Source organism: Nicotiana tabacum, chromosome 4 (genome assembly GCF_000715075.1).
Source record: "Nicotiana tabacum cultivar K326 chromosome 4, ASM71507v2, whole genome shotgun sequence".
NCBI classification, from domain to species: domain Eukaryota; kingdom Viridiplantae; phylum Streptophyta; class Magnoliopsida; order Solanales; family Solanaceae; genus Nicotiana; species Nicotiana tabacum.
In genome coordinates, this window is record NC_134083.1 from 139,421,974 (window position 1) to 139,446,415 (window position 24,442).

A 24,442-nucleotide genomic window follows, 5' to 3' on the forward strand; every position below is an offset into this window, starting at 1 on the left:
ATACTGTCTATATTTAACCTCTGTTATACTATTCGGCCAAATTTATCCCTACCGTTATATTATCTGGCCAAATTTACCCCTATCATCAGCTTACTTTTAAAAATTATCATGTAATCCGTCAGGTGACCCAAAATCTCCTAAATCATTTTAATTAAGTCACTCACTCTTCTTGATCCATTATTTCCAGAAATTACTATTTATGTGAATGCTAAAGGTACTAGACTACACATATTATTCATGGATATTTTTAATTACCAATGCCCCACTTCTCTTCTTGTGATAATAAGTTTGGAATTGGTTTAAAATTTTATTTATTTTTTCAATAATATACACACCGTAGAATTCAATGAGCCTATTTATTGTGTATTATATGCAGATGATCATCGTGTATATTTGAATATATTTTGTTATTGTTTGGTTATATTCGATCGACTAACTTAAGAGCGCACAATGCGTAGGCATTTGTTAAAGCAAAGTTGAATTCGATAATGTAAAGTCTACAAGAAACTTCAACTTTTATCACTAATACTTGCAAAATCTCCATACATTTGGTGCAGCGAATTCATTGAAGTTGGGATGTTGTAAATACTTTTGGAATTTAGACAAGCTACCTAATATAGATTCTTCAATTTACTATACTTTGTTTATTAACTGTTATATTATTTAAATATTTCTTTCTCATATTTTTTTTTCCAATTAAAAAACGTGTAAATGCCAATTATTTCGAAAATAGTGGATCCAGAAGAAGAATAAGTGACTTAATTAAAATAATTTGGGAGATTCTGGGTTACCTGACGGACTGAGAGGTAATTTTTAAAAGTTTGCTGATGGTAGGGGTAAATTTGACCGGATAGTATAACGATAGGGGTAAATTTGGCCGGATAGTATAATAGAGGCTAAATGTAGACAATACCCAAAAGTAGAGGGGTATATTTGGCCATTTCCCCTTAAAATATGTATTCGTTTCTCACATTAAGATCTCACAAGGACCTTTCGTAGTTATGTTTATGTCCGCGTTTTTTCCACTCGTTACAGCTTTCAAAGTTTTTCCTTTAGGGGTCGTTTGATATGAGGTATAAGAAGGTATAGTACTGGTATAAAATTTTAATACCATCTTAATATTTTGTTTGGTTAGCAAACCTGGTATAAGTTATCCCGGGATTAAAATTAGTACCGGAATAACTTATACCATGTAGAGGGTGGGGTAATTAGTGCTGGAATAACTTATACCTTCTTCTTACAAATTATGCAATTGTCATTTTTAATACAACATACCAAACGATGAATAAAAAATAATATCAGAATAACTAATCCTAACATAACTTATCCCGGTATAAGCCGTATTCAAACAAAACTAATCCTTAATGTTCCTTTTAACGAAGATATAGTAAGGTTTGAGCTCATAGGCAACCTATGATTATATTATGATTATGCCCGTCATATGGTCACTTCTAACAATATGTTAGTTAAAAGTTACCTCTTCTTGGAAGTAGTAATGCAAGCTAAGAAGGGTACACTGATCTAAGGACCTGTTTGGTCATAGATTTTGCCAAAATAAATTTGGATTTTATTTGGCAAACACATGTTTGACCATAAATTTTGTCTACATTTTGGCCAAATTTCAAATCCCAAAACTCAAAACCAGCTCAATAGCTGGTTTTGGGCCAAAATATCACTATTATATTTTTTAAAAATTGCCCCAAACTTTTGTATTGTATAAAAGAGCCCACCATTTATTCTTTTGTAATAATGTTGCTTCGTCTTCTCGGTCATCTGACAGTGTATCATGTAGTTCATTATAAAAATGATAATTTTGTATCAAATTTATTTATGTTCAGGACTATGATTTGCGATAATATAATGAATGTTATTGATAATGGTATTGTTGGGTATTTGTGATAATTTTTAAAACTTGTGGGTATAAGTCATGTTTCATGTTTTTCCAAACCAAACATCACCCAAAACAGATGTCCAAACACATTTTCATTTTCAAACCAAACTTCACCCAAATCAAATTTTTCAGAATAAATTTGAAAATCTATGACCAAACACTAGCTAAATCCCATGCTTGTATCATTTGGATGTACAGAGAAGAAATAAGATTTGACGTCTTACTCAGCATCAAATATTTGCATTAAAACATACTCACCCCGTTCTAATTTATGTGAACCTGTTTGACTAGGCGCGGAGTTTAAAAAAAAATGAAGGCTTTTGGATCTTGTGGTCCTAAACAACTCAAAAAGGGGTCGTATTTGTGTGGTTATAAAAGCTTCTCATTAAGGGTAGAATTGAAAGTTTAAGCTAAATTGTTTCCAAATTTAGAAACGGATCATTCTTTTTGGAACGAACCAAAAAAGAAATAGGTTCACATAAACTGGAACGGGGGTAATACTTAATTTATCATGGTTAAATAATCAATTTAGATGAAAATATATATTAATTAATCATTATGTCTGTAAAGATGTGTATTACTATATATTTATTGTGTGAATATGCGGTCCGAATTAATTTTACCATCCTACTACTTTTAACTTTTTTTCATATGGAGCAAATGGTGGACAAAAACAGAACAAAATGCCATAAAAAAGCATGGAAAGGGCAACGTACCGAAAAGGAAAACTGGAAAAGGGCAAGTAATGCTAATATTTCATTATCTTTATAGGAGCACTGTTTACTACAGTACAGAACTTTTTCATTAAGCGAAGAGAAGAGTGGTCGCCATTTCTACTGTGAACGTGAAATGGTTAAAAGTTGGGCCCTGAATTGAATCCACCAGCTATGCAAAACACACAATCGCACACACAAGTGTACATAAAAAGCTGTATCACATTCTTTATGGAAATTTGTCTAGTTCATGTTTCTTGAACAAGATTTTATTTATTTGTCAAACGTTTAAAAAATACAACGTCGAGAACAACAACTAAATGCACAAATTTGAAGTTCAATTCCATAATTGCCCTTGACTTTGTTTTAAATGGTTGACAATCAAAAAAATAACATGCCCAATATAATTTCACAACTGAGTGTGTACGCAAATTTTATTCCTATCTTTTGAAGGTACAAATATTATTTCCGATAAATCCTCGACTTAAGGATAGCATAATCGCAATAATTATGACAAAGAAATATAAAAAGAGAAACAGTAATAATGACCAGAAAAATAATATAACCAAAGTAGAAGAAACAACAAACATTAATAGAAACCTAGGAATAGAAAATAAAGAATACCACTAATACTACATGTAAGAAAATGAAATACAAATTTGAAAAAGAAATAAGCTCGACTAGTTATTAACCTATTACTCTGATCATTCCACATCGACTTCCACGTTCTTTTATGAAGGATTACGTCCTCGGTGACAATCAAACATGTTAATTAAATTGCTAAGTTGCAATTCCTCGAGTACAGTAGTAGAAATTTAGGTTAGCAAAAGGTCAGATAGACCTTTATTTTAGTATTTTATTACAACATGGCCTTAAAAAGGGGACTGCATCTAAGCCACTTTCTTGATTAAAAATCTCAAGTTTCTTTTATCATTTATTTTTTCGACTAATAAATATAAATAATAGATACCTTTAGTTTATTTTATTGCAATATGACCTTAAAAGGGGAGTGCATCTTAAAAATCTCAAGTTTCTTTTGTCATTTACACATTTAATAATGGATCCAACAATTACTACGTAAGTATTTAATAACCAAGTCATGAATGTGAGACACAGAGAGAGAACCTGCGAAGGAGAGAAAAAAGACAAATAGCTCCTCTCTCTCTCCCCTTTCATGGCTATTGGGTTTTGGCCAGTGTGAACATTACAGCCACCATTACCAACGTCTATGAAGTCCAAAATCCTAGTTAACAATACTAATTATTTAGTTTTATATTATAAGTTACATTTTCCCAAAATCTGCAGCTTCCTTTGACTAAGCATTTAAGAACAAGAGACATAGCTTCCCTGTCTTAAGAGTTCCTTTTACTCATCAACTATGCCTCCAGTTACTAGCATTTTCTTATTCTGCTTCATTACTTCCTTTTTCTCTCTAATTAGTGCCACCCTCAATCTTACCCTTCCTCACCAGCAACCTTTCCCTGAATCTGTGGTTCAAGATGTTCAGAGGTAAAAATGTGGGTTTTAATTAGCTCATTACTTTATTTTATGTGTTGATACTGATCTATCTGTTGTTAATTTTCTACACTCTCTCTGTTTCTCAGGAGGGTAAATGAGTCCATTGCGAGAAGACAAATACTTGAAACAACTGTTAGAGATAGTAGTAATAAATGTCTAACCGGAAATCCAATAGACGATTGCTGGCAATGCGACTCAAACTGGGCTAAAAACCGACAAAGGTTAGCAGACTGCGCCATTGGGTTCGGTCAGGGTGCAATGGGTGGGAAAAACGGTCAGATCTACGTAGTCACCGACTCCTCCGACAGAGACACCGTTAACCCTACTCCGGGCACTCTCCGGCACGCCGTCGTTCAAGAGGAACCTCTCTGGATCGTGTTCGCCGCCGACATGGTCATTAAGCTAAAACACGAGCTTATTGTGAACAGCTACAAAACCATCGACGGCCGCGGCGCGAACGTTCACATTACCGGCGGCGGATGCATAACGTTACAGTACGTGAGCAATGTGATTATACATAATGTTCATATTTACAATTGTGTCCCTTCGGGTAATACTAATATACGGTCGAGTCCAACGCATGTTGGGTATAGAGGCAAATCGGACGGTGATGGAATATCCATATTTGGATCTCGGAATATTTGGGTTGATCATTGTGCATTGTCTCATTGTACGGACGGCTTGATTGATGCTATTATGGGGTCCACTGCTATTACTATTTCGAATAGCTATTTTAGCCATCATGATGATGTCATGCTCTTGGGACATGATGATAAATACTTGCCAGATTCAGGAATGCAGGTTAGATATTTTTAAATTAAATTTTTTCTTCTGATTTTTTAATTATTTTTGGGGGTTGTAGTGTAATTTTGAATACTCCAGGTGACAATAGCGTTTAATCATTTTGGAGAAGGGTTAGTGCAAAGAATGCCAAGGATTAGAAGAGGATACGTACATGTGGTTAACAACGATTTCACAGAATGGCAAATGTATGCAATTGGTGGTAGCGCAAGTCCCACTATTAATAGTCAGGGCAATCGCTATACTGCTCCTGATGACCCTAATTTGAAGGAGGTAAAATTTGTCTTCTTCTTTCTTTATCTTTTATTTTGGGTTATTTTTTCTATCTTCTTAAAAGCTCTAATATACTCCTTTCGTTTGAATTTAGACGATACATTTCGCTTATTGAGAGTCAAATTATGTAAAATATTTAATCAATTATTTAAAATATTATTTTTATCATATTGAAATGAGAAAAATTATAACTTATAATGCTTTTCATATAATTTTCGAGTATTTAAATTTTAATTTTAAAATATTGAATTGAACTTATCCAATATAGCTTCAAAATTTAGTCAAATTAATGCTTATAAATAAATTATGTTATCTAACTTGAAATGAAGTACTCATAATTAGTAATGTTCTCTTAGTTTATTAATCTTGTTTTCCACAAACTGAAAATTACTTAGTGATGTCTTTGGGATCTACAGTAATTTTTTTTTTGGACTTATGTCGCCACATTTGTTCTCTTTGGATGACTTGCTAAGTCTGCGCGTGGTGAACACGCCATCACTGATTCACACTGTTTTCTAGCAAGATGGATGAAACAGTGGTGTTCATGGTTCGGTTTGGATCGATTTTTTCGTAAAAAAAAACCAAATCAAATAAGTCGGTTTTTAAAATGTTGGAACCAAACCAATTAAGTCGGTTTTTGTCGATTTTTTGATTTTTTCAGTTATTTATCGGTTTTTTTCTTATTATGAGACATACACTACCAAACATATATTCCGGCGACTATATTTTCAACGCGACACTATCAAACCAATTGCTCTTTGAGAAATCTAACATTTACCATGATATATTGATAATAATTGAATTAAATATTGATGAATAATTTAAGTACTCAATTAAAAATCGATTATTTTTAACATGAAACAATTCTTGTACTTAGCAAAGGCAAACTACCAATCAAACTAGAATGTAGAGGCAAAGAATTAGATTATTGTAATAGCAAAAAACTAGATTTAAAATACAAACGACTAATATGTACCATAACATTTTAGAAACTTTATATAAAAATATACATATATATATATAGGTGTAATAATAAATTTAAATAGTTACTTCTATAGTCGGTTTGATTTGGGTTTTTTCGGTTATTTTTTTTATTAAAACCAAAACCAAACCAAATTTGATCGTTTTTTAAAATTTAAAATCAAAACCAAACCTAACCTAAAAAGTATCGATTTTTTTGGTCGATTTGGTTCGATTTTCGATTTGGTTCGATTTTTAGGGTTTTCATAAACACCCCTAATGAGCACGTTGAAAATACTATCTTTTGTTTCGTTTGATATGTGTAGAATAGTAGTAGTAAGTATTTTTCATGGTTATATTCATGTGGGACAACAATTAATTAGAACTTAGTGATAATTGTGGTTTCAGTATTTCAATTATTAGTCAACTAGTTTTGATTCGCATGACACTTAATGAAGTATTTAACCATCAACTGATAACTAACAAATTTTTAATGTCAAAATTTAAAGCACAAAAGTGAAATGTATTAACTAAATGTTGCAGGGAGCGATATTTGTAATTTCCCCCCCTTTTTCTAGAGCTTATTTCTGATACTAATGCTTCAGTTTTCTGTTATTTTCCCCAAAGGACCCGTTTAGCTATATATTTTGTCAAAATATATTTAAGTTTTTTTTTGGCAAATACATGTTTGTTCATAAGTTTTATCCATATTTTGTCAAATTCCCAAAACTCAAAATCCAAATTCCAAAACCAGCTCTTGTTTTTAGCCCAAAATATTACTATTACATTTTTTAAAAATTGTCCCAAACTTTTGTATTTTATAAAAGAGCCCACTATTTATTATTTTGTAACAATGTTGTTTCGTCTTCTCGGTCATCTGATAGTGTATTACGTAGTTCATTATAAAAATGATAATGATAGTGTATTTGGGATAGTTTTTAAAACTTGTGGGTATAAGTCATGTTTCATATTTTTTTTTTTAAAAAGTGAAATATATTTTAAAAACTGATTTACAAACACATTTTGATCAACAAATCAAACTTCACCCAAATCAGCTTTTTTCAAAATAAATTTGAGAATTTATGCCAAACACTAGCTTTATATCATTTACAACTTTGGTTTTTGGGGGAACAGGTGACAAAGCGGGAAGACACAGACACTGGGAAGTGGAACGACTGGAACTGGAGGAGTGATGGCGACGTTATGGTTAATGGTGCATTTTTTGTGCCTTCAGGCCAAGGCATTAGCACCCAATATGTCAAAGCTTACAGCGTCGACCCCAAATCCGCCCTTCTCATCGATCAGCTCACCAAAAATGCCGGTGTCCTTGGTGGTCCCAGGTAACCCCCCCCCCCTCCCCCTTTTTTTTTCACACTTTTCCTCTATTCCTACTTTCAACCCATTGTTTTTCTTCTATTCCCAAAATGAGAACTGGAGTTAATGCATCTAAGTTTGTTAGAAGTTCAAACATTATTCTTTTCCTAATTTTCTTGAAATGAAATTAGTGTATAAATATTGCACAAAAAAGTCATACTATAAGTCACAAATTAGTTATAATTAAAATTTGAAAGACTTTTAGGTGTTGTTTGATGCAAACGATAAGGATAATAATCTCGAGATATAATTCGGGGATTGTATTTATCTCATATTTGATTGTAGGTTTAACTAATCTTGAGATAAATTTTACATCAAAATGGTGAAGTTAGCTATCCCATATAGAACGTGGGATAGCTAATCCCATGGGATGTGATATCCTTGTTTATCCCACCATTGTACCAAATAACCCCTTAATGGTCAGTTGGTTCGAACACTAGTTATGCTGGGGTTAGTAATACATGTATTAGTTATACAAAGATTAATTATACAAGAATTGGTTATACGGTCATTGCAGGATTTAATTATATAGGGATTAGTTATGCAGAGGTTAATTATGAAAGAATTAGTTATGTAAGATTTAATTACATGAGAATTAGTTATCTAGAGATTAGTTATAGAGTCATTGCAGGATTTAATTATATAGGGATTAGTTATGCAAAGATTAATTATGGAAAGATTAGTTATGTAAGAATTAGTCATGTAGAGATTAGTAATATAGATATGTAATTCGAGTATTATTTATTATTTGTCTAGTTTATTCTATTAAAATTATTAGTATAATTTAGGTATCTTTTAAAAAAAATAGAGGGTATTCTCCCTCTCCTCCCCCCTCTTTCTATCTTGTTTTTTTCTTTGTTAGTTTGCTTTCATTTCTTTAAAGTGGCCAGATGGGCCATCAACCAGGTGTCAAAAATGTAATTGACTTTCATTCAACTTTTGTTGGTTGTAACTCATGCAATGTTACTATCCTAAAATTCGCCTAAATTATACAATTTTTGTCGGTTGTCTATCTAAACTATCGCCTATTCCTGAAAACATCTTGAACTATATCCCCTTCATAATAAAACCCCCTCGTAGCTTATGTGGCATAATGTGTGTAACAAATTGCCCAAGAGCGCGTGAAGGCTAAAAAAACCATTAAAATGGCCCATCTGGCAGTGTCTAACGGCTAATTAGCTCTTCTTTTTTAAAGATTTCTTTTTGTTTTTTCCTCTTTTTCTTTATATTTCACCTTCCTCATTTTTTTACCTTCTCCATTTTTTTTACCTTCTTCTGTATTTCTTCATCTGAATCCATATGAAATTCTCTCTCTTATTATTTGAATTTATTTCTCATCTTTCTCCTTTTATCCATCATTCCTTACCTAAATTTATTTGAAAGAAGGAACACCCTTTCAAGTATTTGTAGAGCATGAAGTTTAATGGCTTTCAAGAAATTAGGGAACACGGATATAGGACTTGTGTGTAACTATCTTCTTTAACAATTTAGGTATCCCCTTTCAACAATCTTCAGAATTTAGGTATGTCAAAATCCTAATCTCCTATACTGATTTAGGAGCAGAAACTCTAGTTTTTATCCTGATTTTCGAACAGAAGCAAGAATAGAAGAATCATCGAGGTTAGAATCAAGATTAATGGAGAAAATCACTACTGAGAGATTAGTGTAGTCATTCTCTAATGAGAGCAAAAGAGCAAAGTCTCCGATGAGAGCAAAGAGAAAATGAGTTTTTTTTACAATTAATCCACTAATTTTAACCCTAGCCCCCTTTTCTATTTTTATCATGTAATTTTTTACAATGGAATAATAAAGAGTATTAAAATCTTAATTAAGTCTGTTTTTTAGATTAAGCTAAACAAATATCCACGTAGATTACCATATGGCAGATTTTAAAAATAATTTGGAGAGTGTATTATACTCACTAGTAAAAAAGCGACGAGAGGTTTCTATTATGAAGGGGGATATAGTTTAGGGGGTTTTCGGGAACATGTGATAGTTTAGGTAGGCAACTGACAAATGTTGTATAATTTAGGCGGATTTTAAGGTATTAACTCTAAAAAAATTACCTAAATAGCCGTTCATTCAATCAATTAAACTAAAAATATTCGGCTAATATATAATATACGTAAAATCCCAAAATTTGTCTACAAAGCTAGGCTTCATAGATCCACTGTGATTATGTGGGGGTGTTTGACAGTTAAAAGTTAATGCACAACCCCAGTAGGCCAATCCAGCCTTGTAGTCTTGAGTTGTCTTTTCGGCCTTCGCGTTTCAGTTGTCATTGATTCTAGGAAAGTTTAGGGAGTAGGGACCATGGCATATTTGCAATTCAAAGATGAAGTCGGCGGAACATGGTCCTTTTTATTAGCTTTGGCAGTGATTTTGTTGGGGGTTGTAATAAAATTTTCGTATTAATAGTTAAAACGAAATTATATATAAGATCTAAATATTTTTAACGATGTAAAATCTTTCGAAAAAATCGTGCAAACAAAATATATACTCTTCTTTGAGTTGTTTTAACTCAACAGACCAACTTAAATATAGCCTCTCAAAGACATTACTACACAGGCCAGATACTGATAGACCAAAATTTCTTGAAAAATAAATGGTACTATTTGAGTATATGCGAAGGTTGCTGTCTTTATTTTCAGCAGGGCATTGCAATGCTGCCCTGCCCTTGAAGGGGTAGGAATTGCTTAAGCTTTCCAATTGAACACAGTTATTTGCCCAGAAATTTGATCCAAAACTGTTACGAATCATTGTTCAAGACTATTTTACCTTTGTGGAGATGGTGAGTCAAAATTTTAATTGCATATCACGTTACCAGTGCATGTACAGTACAAAAATAGTTGGATTTTATCCTTATCTACTGCTCTCTTTCACACGATTCACATAGTTTGACCCCCAATTCATCTCCTCATTTACTTTCTCCACTTCAATTTTAATAATGACAAAAGACGAAGTAAATGAGGAGATGAATCGAGATTTGGGGTTAAAATTATGGGAGTATTTGAATTGATAACTATGGTAAAGAATAATCGGTATCTTAACTATCGTCCAAATAAATAATATTTTACTTAAAATAATTAATAAAATTTTCAATTATAAATTTTAATTTTTAACTAACTTATATGAGTATAATATGAAATTATATGACTTATTGTAACTTTTTAATAACAAAAGGATATATATGAATTTGGATTTTTCATAACAAATATTTATACTAGTGAACTTAAAAGCAGAGCTGGTAAAATATAGAACTGTGTATAGCTAATAAAATAATTTTCACAGTAAATATATATACTAATGAACTTATGTGAATCTTGTGAGAGTGATAGGGAATGATGGAGTCCAGCTACTTTTTAGCTGTGATTTCTAAATTTTGGCCTACTCCTTTCACAAAAGTGTATGATTATGAATAGTGGTTCGTGATACTTAGGGGACAAATACTTTTTTTTTGTTTAAAAATATATTATGAGTAATACGAATTACTCAAATGTTAAGACAGTAAGCTGCTCTGCAACAGCGCCTAGAATATTTCATTTTACTCGTTAGAGAGTTGTAGGGCAGGGAGTAGCTGTTCAGCATGTGGGAGATTGAAGTTTATATTCTCTGGTTCATGCTTTCCAGCCATGAATGTGGGCCCAGTACTATTTTATCGTAAAAATTCAGAGGCCCCTCTTCTGATATTAATAAATCAAGCTTGGACAACTTTATGTCAGAGGAAAGTGGAGGGAGTATGGTCTATTGGTTGAATGTTTTACCAAAATTGCTCATTTTTTAAGGCCAGTTTCAATTAAAAAAAAATACATGTCTGATATTTGGTTAATAAATGTTTTTATATTTGATAGTAAAAATTTATTGTGCACGGTTATTATTTAAACAATTTGTTATGGTATAAAAGGACTTATTAGTGTTACACTGTCTAATTAGTTGTGCATGCCAAATATAGAGGAATTTTTAGGTATTGTGCGTATATTTGCACATATGCTAAGTTTTCTAAGAGCTTTTACCCATCGATGTCAAATATATCCACTAATCTCTACAAAATTACCTATAAATAGTTTTTAACTCTGTTAATGCATAAAATTTAAGCTCTAAATTATTATACTGTCTCTCTTCCCACATCGGACGGAGCCAGTCGAGGGTAACTTTTGTTCAAACTCTATATTTGTTCAAATCTAATAATTTATAAGGATTATAATTCAGAACACATAAAAGTTTAAATTCTAACTCCGCGGTTGCACCTGCATTTCCTCAATTACTAAAGGTGATAACGTACTGATAGGTCTCAAGTCCTCCATTTTAGTTATCTGCCTAACTTTTCATGGATTGGTGTAACATTTTTCCTTTATATAACAGGGATAACAGTATGAGCATGTCATCCAAAGGGGGCATTACCGGAGGCGGCGGCGGTCATGCCGAGTCCACTAGCGGCGATGTTGACATGTTCGGAATGATATTCAGCGGTACTGGTGCATCTTCTGCAGGATCATCACCATCACCTACAACCACTCCGATCTTACTGTCCTTTTTAATTATTCTGACGTTGTACATAATCACCAAACAAGGTGGTCAATTATCTATACCATTATTTCTCTTGCTATAGCATTTTAGGACAGCATATTTGTTTTATTATTCAATTATTATGGAAGTGAAAGTTTTCATTTCACTTGATTAGTCATATTCATAGGAGCCCCACATTTTGTACATTGATTGGTTGGTAGGAATATTAGAGAGGCATCATATAGGCTGTTATTTATGGAATGAGGGCTTATTGATTCTCCATCGATTTTGCTGATCCTCTAGTTTTTAATTCCTCTTGTTTTCTTGATAGGAACAAATAATAAAGCAGCTAGTAAGAAATCATAAAATGACATTCTATCAGTAAATTTAGTATTAGTTAGATTGTCACTCAATTTAGGCTTTTAATCTCACTCTGGTTATCAAGTTTTTAACTGCTTCAAATTCGTATGTTCATCGACAAATTTGTAAGCGTTATGGCTAAACGAACGAATTGTTGGCATCACACTCAGTAGAACGTGTATTCCGAGACGAATTGCATGCTTTGCTTTCTTACAATATGGAGACGCATTGGACCAAGACTTTTATTTAACTGATCACAAGGACAATCTTGTTGTGAGAGAGTATGATTGGAGCAATAAGTGGAAATGGCATACAGGGGACCATAATGCGTTCCAATAGAGGAAGGCTCCCTCTTCTACAAAAGCATAAAAACAAAACCAAAAGACACTAAAGACGTCCAATCTGTTTCACTAGGAATAAACATAACGCTGCGACGTTCCTACTAATTTACTCTATTCGTCAGTATTCATGCATAGTCCTACTAGCTGCTTCCAAACAAGACGGCATACAGTTACCCTACTGTACTCCATACCACCAAACTGCGGCAGAGATCAACTAAAAGTCAACATCTTCCACATAGATGGCACTTCAGTAACGGTCAAAGGAAGGTGGGCGTCCTCCCCTTTGAGGGCGGTCATATGGTCCCGCTCTATCTCTGTAGCTTCTTCCTTCTCGGGCTGGCCCTCCAGCTTCATATCTGTCACCCACACCTCTCGGGCCTACATCCCTATCAAAACCTCTCTCTTTGCCATAACCATTCTGAGGGTAGCGGTCAGAACCCCCATACCTGTTGCCCAAGCGATCACCACCAGGAGGGTACCTAGATATCAAAAAGAAGTCATATTTGGTGAGACAACTAATACCACTTCACACTTAATAATAAACAAGAAAAGAAGAATAGGGGGAAAAGAAGATTAAAAAGCAGCACCACCTCAAACAATTAAAAAGCAGCACCACAGTGATGCCACTGCATTATTGTCAGTTTTTATAAAGTACCTGCCACTAGTGTATCGATCACGGTTCCCGTATCTGCTGTCATAGCGCTCCCTATCAGCATAGTTCCCTCTATCATACCGGTCATCCATGTACCTATCACGGTCACTTCCAAACCTATCCCCACGTCCACCACCGCCATACCTAGAACGAGGGGGTGTTAGTGGTCGAGCACCACGGCCACCTCCTTCTAATGGACAGTCTCTGGCCCAATGGCCAGGGCGACCACAGCTGAAGCAAGTATCTTGCCCAACTGACCTATTACCCCCACCATAGCTTGCCCTGCCACCTGATAAGTAACCTCCACCATAGCCATGGTCAGGATCCTCACTTCCCATCTTTGGTTGGGCCTTGTTCACTGTGATTGCCCTATCACCAAACTCTGCACCATCCATTTCTCTTATCGCGTCCTCCATTGCCCGGCGGTCTGCATATGTTAAGAACCCAAATCCACGAGGGCGACCAGTGTCTCTGTCCAGCATAACCTACAGGACAAAAAGTTCAGAAACTAATGCCAGAAAACACACATCAAATAGAAGAGCTTAGTTCTTCGAACCCCATGATAATATATAAGTGTGAAATAGTCAAACTGATGATGAGCATTATATATCAGGATATTATCCTTTACTCTTTTCACCAAATATCTGGAGCATCAAATGGTAAAACTAAATATCTGTAAGACTAAAAATGTTTTGGCTCCTTTCTTTATACTATTAGAAACTGTTCAACTAGCTTGGGTTGAGGCATAGCGTAATAAATTGTTGGATCAATACATGTATAATGGAAGCTATCTCAATCAGCAAAACAAGAGCTTTCTTTCAGAACGTTACCGAGGAAAACAAATTTGCTCAAACCCAGCCAATTTAAACACGGGGACTCAATCTATCACAATGGACCGTCACCAAAATTCAGAAAAAAATTCAGTATCATAACCTTATTGCTCTCTGTCCATATCCGCAAAAATGATGACCTATCCTACACACATATACCAAGACATGATTGGACCCAAGATACAATCAAAGAAGTCAAAATAGAATCCTTCACGCTTTAAGTCAGAGATTGTTATCTAAGTCAATAAATAGGCATGAAACATCAAGTGTAACACAACTTTCAAAGGCTTTAGAATGATTCACGTTGGGCCCCTCATAATTGGTATACAAGATTAATCTTGGGACCAAAAGGAAAAGGAAGGGACATTTCTATCGTATTGCTTCCATCATTTTCAAGGTTTTTTGCTCAAGTACCTTTCCTTTCTGCCATGCCTCAACCTTCATTTACTGATATGAAGGCGTTGACAAATTTCACGGTTTTGTTTACATGAAAGGAAAATATTGACTTCCCGGGAAAGTTATTCAGATTTTAGCATTGTTACAAAATCCTCAATCATCCTTAAATTATGGCTTTTAATTTGTGTTTTGTAAAGCAACTGATAGCTATATTTTTGGTGCAGTATAAGTGCTGCATATTATTCGGATCAGGCATTGAGATTCCTGAACTCCTTGCATATTTAAAAGACAGAAAGTCATTGATACTTTTGTACTTGGAAAGTACCTTCTTAGGGCTGAATTTTTTAGTTCTTTCAAAAGGTTTTTGAGGCTGAAAAATCAAACTTTAGCATTCAACTTCAGAATTCTTTGTTTTTTTTCTTTTTTTTTAAAATGGAAATCTTTGTTAACTTAATTCATGATAGAGACTTCAGTTCTCAAGTCAAATTCCAATTTTATAACTGTGCATGCAGGAATGATACAAATGGTAGACAATGAAAATAAAGTTGGTAAAACCGACTGGTACACGTTTTCTTAATCACATTACTAAAATGAGAATGGAGGATCGCGAAGAATCATATTTAGAGCAAGGTCTAGGAATATAAAAGTAATTAAGGATGATAATACATTTAAGACAGCAAAGGAGTCTTACTTGGGCGGCGGAATCTGCAGTCCTGCAGATTTCATTCATCTGACCCCATTAGGTTGACTCAGACCAAATGTACCCAATGAAGTCGATGCCAATAACAGCAAAACATAAAACAACAAATATGAAGGCATTCTAACGTCTCGGATAAATTCTTGACAATGCCAATTGATCCGATTTAAGGCCATATACTTTACCTCACTTATTTCAACCAACTAACAAGTGCCAAGCAAATATATGGCAGAAGTACATCTAAGCCATAGGTGATTGACCGTACTGAGAAAGCTCAGCTGCAAGATACCTTTTTGAGGAGCTCTCCATGTTAGATTTCCCAAAAACATATGCTTTTATTTCAGTTATTATGCAAGACACTGATCTTCATTCAGCTAACTTTTCCAGCAACAATTCAACTAATCTAAATTAAGAACATCCATCAACTAGTGACATTTCAACTTCCCCCTCTTTAGCTGTTGGCTAGAAAGCCGTCAAAGAAGATGAAGCTGATCTTCAAAATCTTAATCCAGCTTCAGCATATAAAATGCATTTCAAAGCGAATGGACAACTAAGATGCCAAAAAACTAATCCAAAGCAACATATCATTGACCATAAAAATTTGAAAAGTAAAACACTTCATTGTTTTCACTAGGTTGATTAAAGAACTACTTCTCTTCAGACTTTAAGAGTATGTCATCTTCTGATGCTCCAAAGTGTGAACGAACTAAAAACACTGAAGCAACAATCCAACCTTCAAATACACAGAAGGTAGCTAGACCTTATGTCTTTCAAAAGGTCAAGAATCGAGTTCCCTCTTGATTGTCGAACATATATACTTATATAGTGAAGCAGGGTGGTTTGATAAGTGCCGCTACAACTTCAAAACTTTGTTCCCTGACTTTTCTTCAAAACAAACTCAAAAGAACGCGCAGACTACGAGCACCACAAACATAAGGAGGTGAAACGGACAACAACGTAGAAAGCTAAAGGTCGCAATATCCTCATAGCATCAAAAGCAGAAGCACGGAAGTTGTTATGTTTCTCTTGTGAACTTCGTGCACCAAGATCTTATGCAGCTTACAGTCCAAAGAAATTATCGACAGGACAAATCACAAACTAGCAAAGAAATAGCAGATTTGAAAAATCAGCTAAAAAAGAAAATGATACTTTCTCATGTTCCTTCCAAAGCACTTAGAATTCGTGTCTAACATCTGGTCCCTCGAACTAGGGAATATGACACCAACTTCTAGTAAAAAGAGCAGACAACAATTTCCAATCACATTCATCTTGCAGGACGCCAAAACCAAGAGGTGCCATTCTTGGAAGCTGTCTGCCAACTCAACTTGAAGACATGTTTGAACTGGACACAAAGCGTAGTTTATGCATTTGAAATTCATCTATTGATGGACTTTATTCCCACTTATAGCAGAAAAAAGCATGACTCTTTCCACTGCTACGCATGATCGAAGCAACTTGCATCTAAAGCTAATTCTACCCTCTATTCCCACATTTGATGCATCTCGCAAAGCAAAGAAGTTTACTGAACGTTAATGTCAGTTGACTGCTATGCATCTAACTCTGAATGAAGAAAATTGTCTTCAATCCAAGGCCAACATGCAGATGACGCAATCAAGTCCAGAAAGAGAAAGGATTTTTATTCAAACAGTTCATACATGGACCCAGAGCACAATTTCTGAATCGGCTGCAATCCGCGGACAAGTTATTTCTGAAATTGAATCTGATCTTCATCCAAACTACTCTCAAATGTTTCTATAAAGCAAACCACTCTCAAATCTTAAATGCAATTAAAGGTCAACTGCCTTTTGTGAATAGTCTAGCGAGTGAATAAAAAACAAGCTGCTGAACAAATTCTAGTATCTCAAATGGTGCACTCCCACAAACTTTGCACATCCCGATGAACTAACGACTTCCTCATACTAATCCATTTAAGGTAATTCGATTCTATAAGCAGCCAGATCCACAGCAAATTGAGGAAAGTTATTAATAGGTAATCAAAGTGAGAAAAATACAGAACATAAAAAGACATAGTCCTCAACTTCAAGCAATCTAGGGGATTTCAAAAACCAAAGATTGTCCCAGCCAGCCCTTCCCACAGAACACAAACCATAAAGAAAACGACAAAATAAAAATTAAAACAGAAAACCATTTTGATCTCATGGTTGATCTTTAAAACATTTCCTTTGCTTAAGCAGACATATAACTCACCACAATTTTTGCAGTTCCAGAGACAAGCTACAAGGAGCAACATACAATCTGTTGCGCAGCTATTATCGGATGTAGATAAAGAAGCACCACTTAGGCATCAAGCTATAAAAATATGGCTGCTTTACATACCATGGTCAGAGTACCTTTAGTGTAAATCTAACTAAGCCAATCATTAATAACAAAAGGCAAATAAAAGAGTTTCAACAATATAAATAATTTCAACAATATAAATAACCAGATGGATTTTGAATCTTCTTAAAAAATTTCCACAAAAATAGACTTTTTATAATCAAGAAAAAATACTTCCCTTACTTGCTAGAACAAAAGGTCAATGAACTTCAATAAAAGCTCACAAAAGAAATTCCAAAAAAAAATAAGATTTATTTTATATATATATATATATATATATATATATATATATATATATATATATATATATATTACCACAAGAGTACTTTTGACGAATAACAACAATTCACACAAAAACATTCAAACAAGAAACTAAGCTATACACAAACAGGCAGAAGTCGCCAATTAACGTAACAAATTGCATCAAATTCGAACGATAAACAGAAAATACAAGTCAATTTTACGGAAAATAGCGAACCTGACAATCAACAATTTTACCGAAAGGGCTAAAGGCATCTTCCAGCTGACGTTCAGTGATGTCCGATGATAACCCTCCTACAAATATACGATAATCTCCCACCTTCCCTGACATCTTTTTTTTTTACTATAATTCAACCAGTAATTCTCACGAAAACCTAAAATTGAGCAACGACCAAATTTCAACAGCCGAAACCCTAGCCAGATTCTGAAAAGTACGTCGGAGATTCAGAGGAAAAAAAGATGCGTCGGGCGTTTTCTCCGTTAGAAACCCTCAACTGCTCTCCTTTTTGGACTTCTTTTTACCTTTAAATATGTTGCACCAGTTTGTCCTCGTAGTTTTTAAGAAAATCAAATAAGACCCCTGCCTTTTAATTATTTGATATTAATTTAATATATGATTTAGATATCAACAGGCACCAGTGGTCTAGTGGTAGAATAGTACCCTGCCACGGTACAGACCCGGGTTCGATTCCCGGCTGGTGCATTTTTATCATTCATTTTTAATAAAGTCTAATCCTTTTCATTTTATATGATATTGTGGCTGCTGCATTTGTGGTCCCTTTTTATTTCAAATAAAATCTAACCTTTTTGTTTATGTGGTATTGTAACTGAACACGAAATTTAAGAATTATATGAGTCAAATATATGGGAAGTGCCCACATGCCACATGTATTTACTAGCAACAATTAGATGGCGGTAATAAGATTTCATGTGTTTATTGTTCTATCTCCCAATAAAAAGATTATAGCTTATATATGAAATCTAATAAATTATACTCGCATTTGTGGTCCCTTTTTATTTTAAATAAAATCTAACTATTTTCATTTATGTGATATTGTAACTGAACACAAAATTTAAGAATTGAATGAGTGAAATATATGGGAAGTGCCCACATGTATTTACTAGCAACAAATAGATGGCGGTGATAAGATTTTTATGTGTTTAGTGTTCTTTCTCCCAATAAAAAAATTATAGCTTATATATCAAAAGTGAAATCTAATAAATTATACTTTTAGTAAGGGTAAAATAAGAAATGTTACGAATAAGGAGAATATCATTTGGGTCTTTGATTAATTGGTAAAATTTTAATTTTGATCCTTGTGATACGTGCTTAAACATATTTAATTTTCAATTAATAGAGGTGTGTATTTTGGTCCCTTTATTTAGGAAATATAATATATTTAGACTATTTTTAGAATTACATTACTCTCAAGTATGGACTAATAGTACAAACTCTATGCAATATATGGGTAATTAAAGGATTTAATGGTATAATTTGTGAAAAATTACAAGTGAAAATATCAAAAGTGTGTCAATTAATTGAGGATTAAACGTACTTAGATATCACAAGGATTAACATTACACTTCATCAACGTTTGAGTGACTAAATGTGCAAATCCCTTTTAACAATAATAATGTGAAAATTTCTTTCTATCATGGAAGGTGGAATTTCAAATGCGCTAGTCGATTTATCTATTTTTCAATATAAAATTAAACATCGATTTTCTATTTTTAAAATAATATAAAAAGTTACCTTACTCATTATATGATAATATTTTGAGTTAATTTGTTAAATGGTCACCCAACTTATGAGGATATATTCTATCAAAGTAACTTTTTTTTTTTTAGGATAATAAAATTATCGAACAATTTCTTTTGATTCAGAAAATTAAAAAACACATATTAACCTCATTAAAATCCTATATTTTAATAATAAAATTCATTTACCATGACTCTTTCCCATCTAACCCACCCAACAAGAAAATGGTTTACTATTAAATAAGTAAAAATCGATCATACTACTATTCATTGTCTTTGTTGGAAGATGATATAAAACACTTTTCAAAGCAGTACCAATTACAATCTTTTTAAATTTGTTTACCCTAAAAAAACGGATAATAATTGAATTTATATGTGGCTTTAATGATATGTGAATTAATTCAATACGAGTGATTAATGACGTTAGATTAAGCAAATAAAAAATATAATAGATGACCAAACCAATGATAAGGATGATTCCGAGCTCGGTTGATGGCTCGATGAGAACCTACCCTCGATTCCAAGCTTATACTTATGAAGAACTTAAGAATAAGAATAGGAACTTTGAACAATAAAGAGAATTGAAATAAATTGTCTTGATATGCGTGTTAGAATGTGTCTAATGAACAACTAGTTTCCCCTTTATATAGTAGGTGAGTTTTACCCGAAGTACAATTCTAGAAAAGAATAAAAATCTTTCTTTATTCTAATCATTGATTCACTGTTGATACGGACCGAGATTTACGATGTGACATCCGGTTGGGCACGGATGTCACGACTCTTTGTTAGTCGTGTTCGACCGTTTGGTAATATTCTCCAAAGTTGAGGGGTTCGAACCGGACCCGGAAGATGTGCCCCCGATGCTTCTGAGGGCGGATGTTTTGCTCGATCCCCGATGCGAGAGATTTTTCGCCCAGACTCTAATTCCCTATGATCACGTTCCAGTCCCGTTTGTCTTACCGGGAAACCGAGATGTTCAACGGGCCTGATTTTACCCGTATACAGATAGTCCCCTCATTTCTTAGAGAGGAGGTTTACCGAAACGATAAGAAACGACAGATGCTTTTCACCTCCTTTTTTAATACGCCGCAACAGAAACGACAAAGAAGCCGAAATGTGCTGTCAGTCGCGTCGTTCTAACTTCGAACACGTGTCAGCTATCAGCAGGTCACCTCTGAATGCGAAGCGTCAAGAAACCTCTATAAAAGAGTTCATTCTTCGTTTATTTTTCACCGTTTGACCAAGCTTCTACCTTCGATTTTTAAAGATGTTACTCACCTTCTTCATACTTCCATATCTTTACCTCCGTTCTTCAAACTTTCTTAGTAATTTTCGGGTTTTTACCTAGTCTTACCCAAATCAGCATACCTGACTCTTCATTTTTTCAAAATATTTTCTTAGACCTTTCAAGCTTTTTCAGATAACAATGGCTAAAACATCCAAATCTGTTCCTTAACAAGTCGCTTCTTCTTCTTCTTCTTCCTCAACAAGTCGTCCTCGAGACGTCTGCTCCTGGCACAACTACCGATGAACCGTCTTCCTAGCCTCCTTTGAAAATGTTCATCCCCAGGGGCTGCTCAGTCGCAGATGACTTTGAGGCCGAAAAGCCCTCATCGGTGCAGGGCCGGGGTGAAGGAGTATAAATATATATATGCTTCATTATCGAAGACGTCCTTCCCGTGGTCTGGGGGGACTGTAACAGGAAGGGTAAGGACGTAGTAGTCCCCGGGCCCAAGGACGCCATCACTACCTATGTGGAGGGGTATCTAAGTGCTTACACTTATCCCTTCGCATTGGGCCTGATGGACCCAGTTTTCTTGGACTTTTGCAAGAGGTACGAAGTATGCCTCGGTCAGATCCACCCGTCGCTGTGGAGGATCGTGATCCTCCTTCGTGAACAAGATTGAATCCCGTCGGTTCACCATCGATCACCTACTCTACCTATATAATCCCCGAATCTTTTGAGGGGGACTAATAAAGCTCACACGCCGGGCCAGCAAAGCCCCATTGGCCAGAGCATCGGCTTCACTATTTTGATCTCAGGGCACGTGTTGTAGGGTCCATTCCTTGAATCGATGTAGCGTCACCTGTAGTTTATCCAAGTATCTTCGCATTCGTTCCTTTTTCACTTCGAATGTCCCATTGACTTGATTTACCACAAGAAGGAAATCACATTTAGCTTCGATCACTTCGGCCCCCGGGCTTTTAGCCAATTCGAGACCTACAATCATGGCCTCATACTCGGCCTCATTGTTAGTCAATTTCATAGTTCTAATAGATTGTCTAACTACATTGCCTTTAGGCGGCTTCAACACGATGCCGAGTCCGGACCCCTTTGCGTTTGAGGCACCATCCGTAAAGAGGGTCCAGATTCCCAAGGAGGTCCCCGAGGTTAACAATAATTCCTTTTTGACTTCGGATATTAAGGTCGGCCACAAAGTCTGTCACAATTTGTGATTTGATGGCGGTTCGGGGTCGATATTCGATATCGTACCCGCTAATTTGCACGACACATTTGGCCAATCGTCCCGAGAGCTCGGGTTTGTGCATTATGTTCCTCAATGGGTAAGTAGTTATGACACATATGGGATGGCATTGAAAATATGGCTTTAACTTCCTGGAGGCGCTTAGCAAAACGAGTGCCAATTTCTCCAGATGAGGATACCTTGTTTCGGCCTTGCCTAGAGTCCTGCTAATATAATATATAGGAAATTGCGTACCTTCCTCTTCCCGGACTAAGACTCCACTTTCCGCTATCTCGGATACCGCTAAGTACAGGTACAACTGCTCGTCTGCCTTTGAGTATGAAGCAAATGTGGACTCAAAAGGTACCGTTTGAGTTCTTCCAAAGCTTGTTAGCACTCCGGGGTCCACCAAAAGTTATTCTTCTTCTTCAATAATGAGAAGAACTGATGACTCTTATCGGAGGACCTTGATATGAACCGACCCAGGGAGGCTATGCGCCTGGTTAGCCTTTGAACGACCTTGACATTTTCCACCATGGTGATGTCTTCTATAGATTTGATAATATCGGGATTGATCTCGATCCCCCGGTTGGACACCATGAATCCAAGGAACTTCCCCGACTCAATCCCGAATGCGCATTTCTACGGGTTCAGCTTCATATTATATTTCTTCAATATGTTGAAGGTTTTCTGCAAATGTTCCAAATGGTCTTCTGCTCGCAGGGACTTAACTAACATGTCGTCAATGTAAACCTCCATTGATTTTCATATTTGTTCTTCGAACATACGATTTACTAGGCGTTGGTAAGTGGCACCAGTATTTTTTGAACGACATTACGTTATAACAATAGGTACAGAATTTAGTGATGAAGGAAGTTTTTTCTTGATCGCCCGGGTTCATCCGGATTTGGTTGTACCCGAAATAGGCATCGAGAAAGATGAGTATCTCGTGGCCAGCCATCGCATCGATTATGCGATCGATATTATGCAAAGAAAAAGAGTCTTTAGGGCACACCTTGTTCAAGTCTTTGTAATCTACGCACATTCTTAATTTATTTCCCTTTTTAGGCACTACCACTACGTTAGCTAACCAATCTGGGTACTTAACTTCCCGAATTGAACCTATTTTAAGGAGTTTGAATACCTCGTCTTTGATGAATGCATGCTTGACTTCGAACTGAGGCCTCCTTTTCTGTTTAACCGGGTAGAACTTCGGATCCAAGCTCAGCTTGTGAGTAGTTATTTCGGGCAGGATCCCTGTTATATCAAGATGGGACCAAGCGAAACAATCTATGTTAGCAATAAGGAATTCAATGAGTTTTTTCCTGATCTCGGGAGGTAACCCCGTGCCCAGGTATACCTTCCGATCGGGTAAGTGTTTGATCAATATGACTTGCTCCAGCTCCTCGACCATTGACTTGGTGGCATCGGAATCATCAGGGGTGATGAACGACCTGGGAATTCCATAATCATCATCTTCACCTGCTTTTTGCTTCTCCGGTTCGATCGAGGCCGATGTCTGTGATTGCTATTTAGTTTCTTCCTTCCCAATAGACTTCAGGTTCTTAGATGTCGAAAGGACGTATATCGGGATCACCTCATCGACCACGAACATTTCTTTTGCGGCCGGCTATTCTCCATAAACTGTTTTGATCCCTCCCCGTGTGGGGAACTTCAATGCCTGGTGTAGTGTTAAGGGTATTGCCCTAATGTTGTGAATCCATGGCCTTCCGAATAGAGCGTTGTACCTCATATCCCCTTCGTTGACGTAGATCTTCATTTCCTGAATGGTTCCGGCGGTGTTCACCAGCAGGGTTATCTCCTATTTAGTAGTTTCACATGCCATGTTGAATCCGTTTAAGACCCGGACCGAGGGGACTATTTGTTCTTGTAGACCCAACTACTCTACGACCCTCGATCTGATGATATTGGCCGAGCTACCTGGATCAATCAACACACGCTTAACTTGAGATTTATTTATGAGTACAGAAATTACCAGGGCATTGTTATACGGTTGCACGATGCTTTCAGCGTCTTCATCGTTAAAAGAGATGGTCCCTTCTAGCATGTAATCTCGGGTTCGCTTTTCCCTTGTAATGGACATATTAGTGCACTTCAGCATTGGCCCCTGTGGGATGTCGACTCCACCGATAATCATGTTGATGACATGTTAAGGTTCCTCTTGCTCGGTATGCTTGTTGGAGTCCCTAATCCTGAAGTGATTTTTGGCTCGATCATTCAGAAACTCCAGAGGTGTCCGTTATTGAATAACCAGGCCACTTCTTCTCTTAGCTGTCGGCAGTCTTCGG

The 24,442-nt window shown here is 35.5% G+C and overlaps 2 protein-coding genes and 1 non-coding gene across 5 annotated transcripts; 2 read left to right on the plus strand and 1 right to left on the minus strand.

Annotated features, from left to right (window-relative positions):
- The first annotated feature begins 3,713 nt into the window (after window positions 1-3,713).
- LOC107825055 (putative pectate lyase 5) lies at window positions 3,714-12,316 on the plus strand. The gene is made up of 5 exons (XM_016651890.2): window positions 3,714-4,113; window positions 4,209-4,923; window positions 5,005-5,196; window positions 7,291-7,496; window positions 11,893-12,316. Exons 1-5 carry the CDS (start codon window positions 3,983-3,985, stop codon window positions 12,137-12,139), a joined length of 1,491 nt encoding a protein of 496 aa, XP_016507376.1. The 5' UTR covers window positions 3,714-3,982; the 3' UTR covers window positions 12,140-12,316.
- A 304-nt stretch (window positions 12,317-12,620) lies between these two features.
- Window positions 12,621-18,415, minus strand: LOC107825054 (glycine-rich RNA-binding protein RZ1C-like). Of its 3 annotated transcripts, XM_016651889.2 has the most exons (4): window positions 18,128-18,413; window positions 15,307-17,256; window positions 13,393-13,874; window positions 12,621-13,216 (listed from the first exon to the last, which is right to left on the minus strand). In XM_016651889.2, exons 2-4 carry the CDS (start codon window positions 15,343-15,345, stop codon window positions 12,985-12,987), a joined length of 753 nt encoding a protein of 250 aa, XP_016507375.1. In that variant the 5' UTR covers window positions 15,346-17,256; window positions 18,128-18,413; the 3' UTR covers window positions 12,621-12,984. The 3 variants fall into 3 exon arrangements, with proteins under 3 accessions (XP_016507375.1, XP_016507373.1, XP_075108631.1); XM_016651887.2 differs by lacking the exon at window positions 15,307-17,256 and having other exon boundaries at window positions 18,128-18,415; XM_075252530.1 differs by lacking the exons at window positions 15,307-17,256; window positions 18,128-18,413 and adding an exon at window positions 17,521-17,647.
- Window positions 18,416-18,542: 127 nt separating this feature from the next.
- Window positions 18,543-18,613, plus strand: TRNAG-GCC (transfer RNA glycine (anticodon GCC)). Its single transcript has one exon. It is a non-coding gene; the product is annotated as a tRNA-Gly (tRNA).
- Window positions 18,614-24,442: the final 5,829 nt, after the last annotated feature.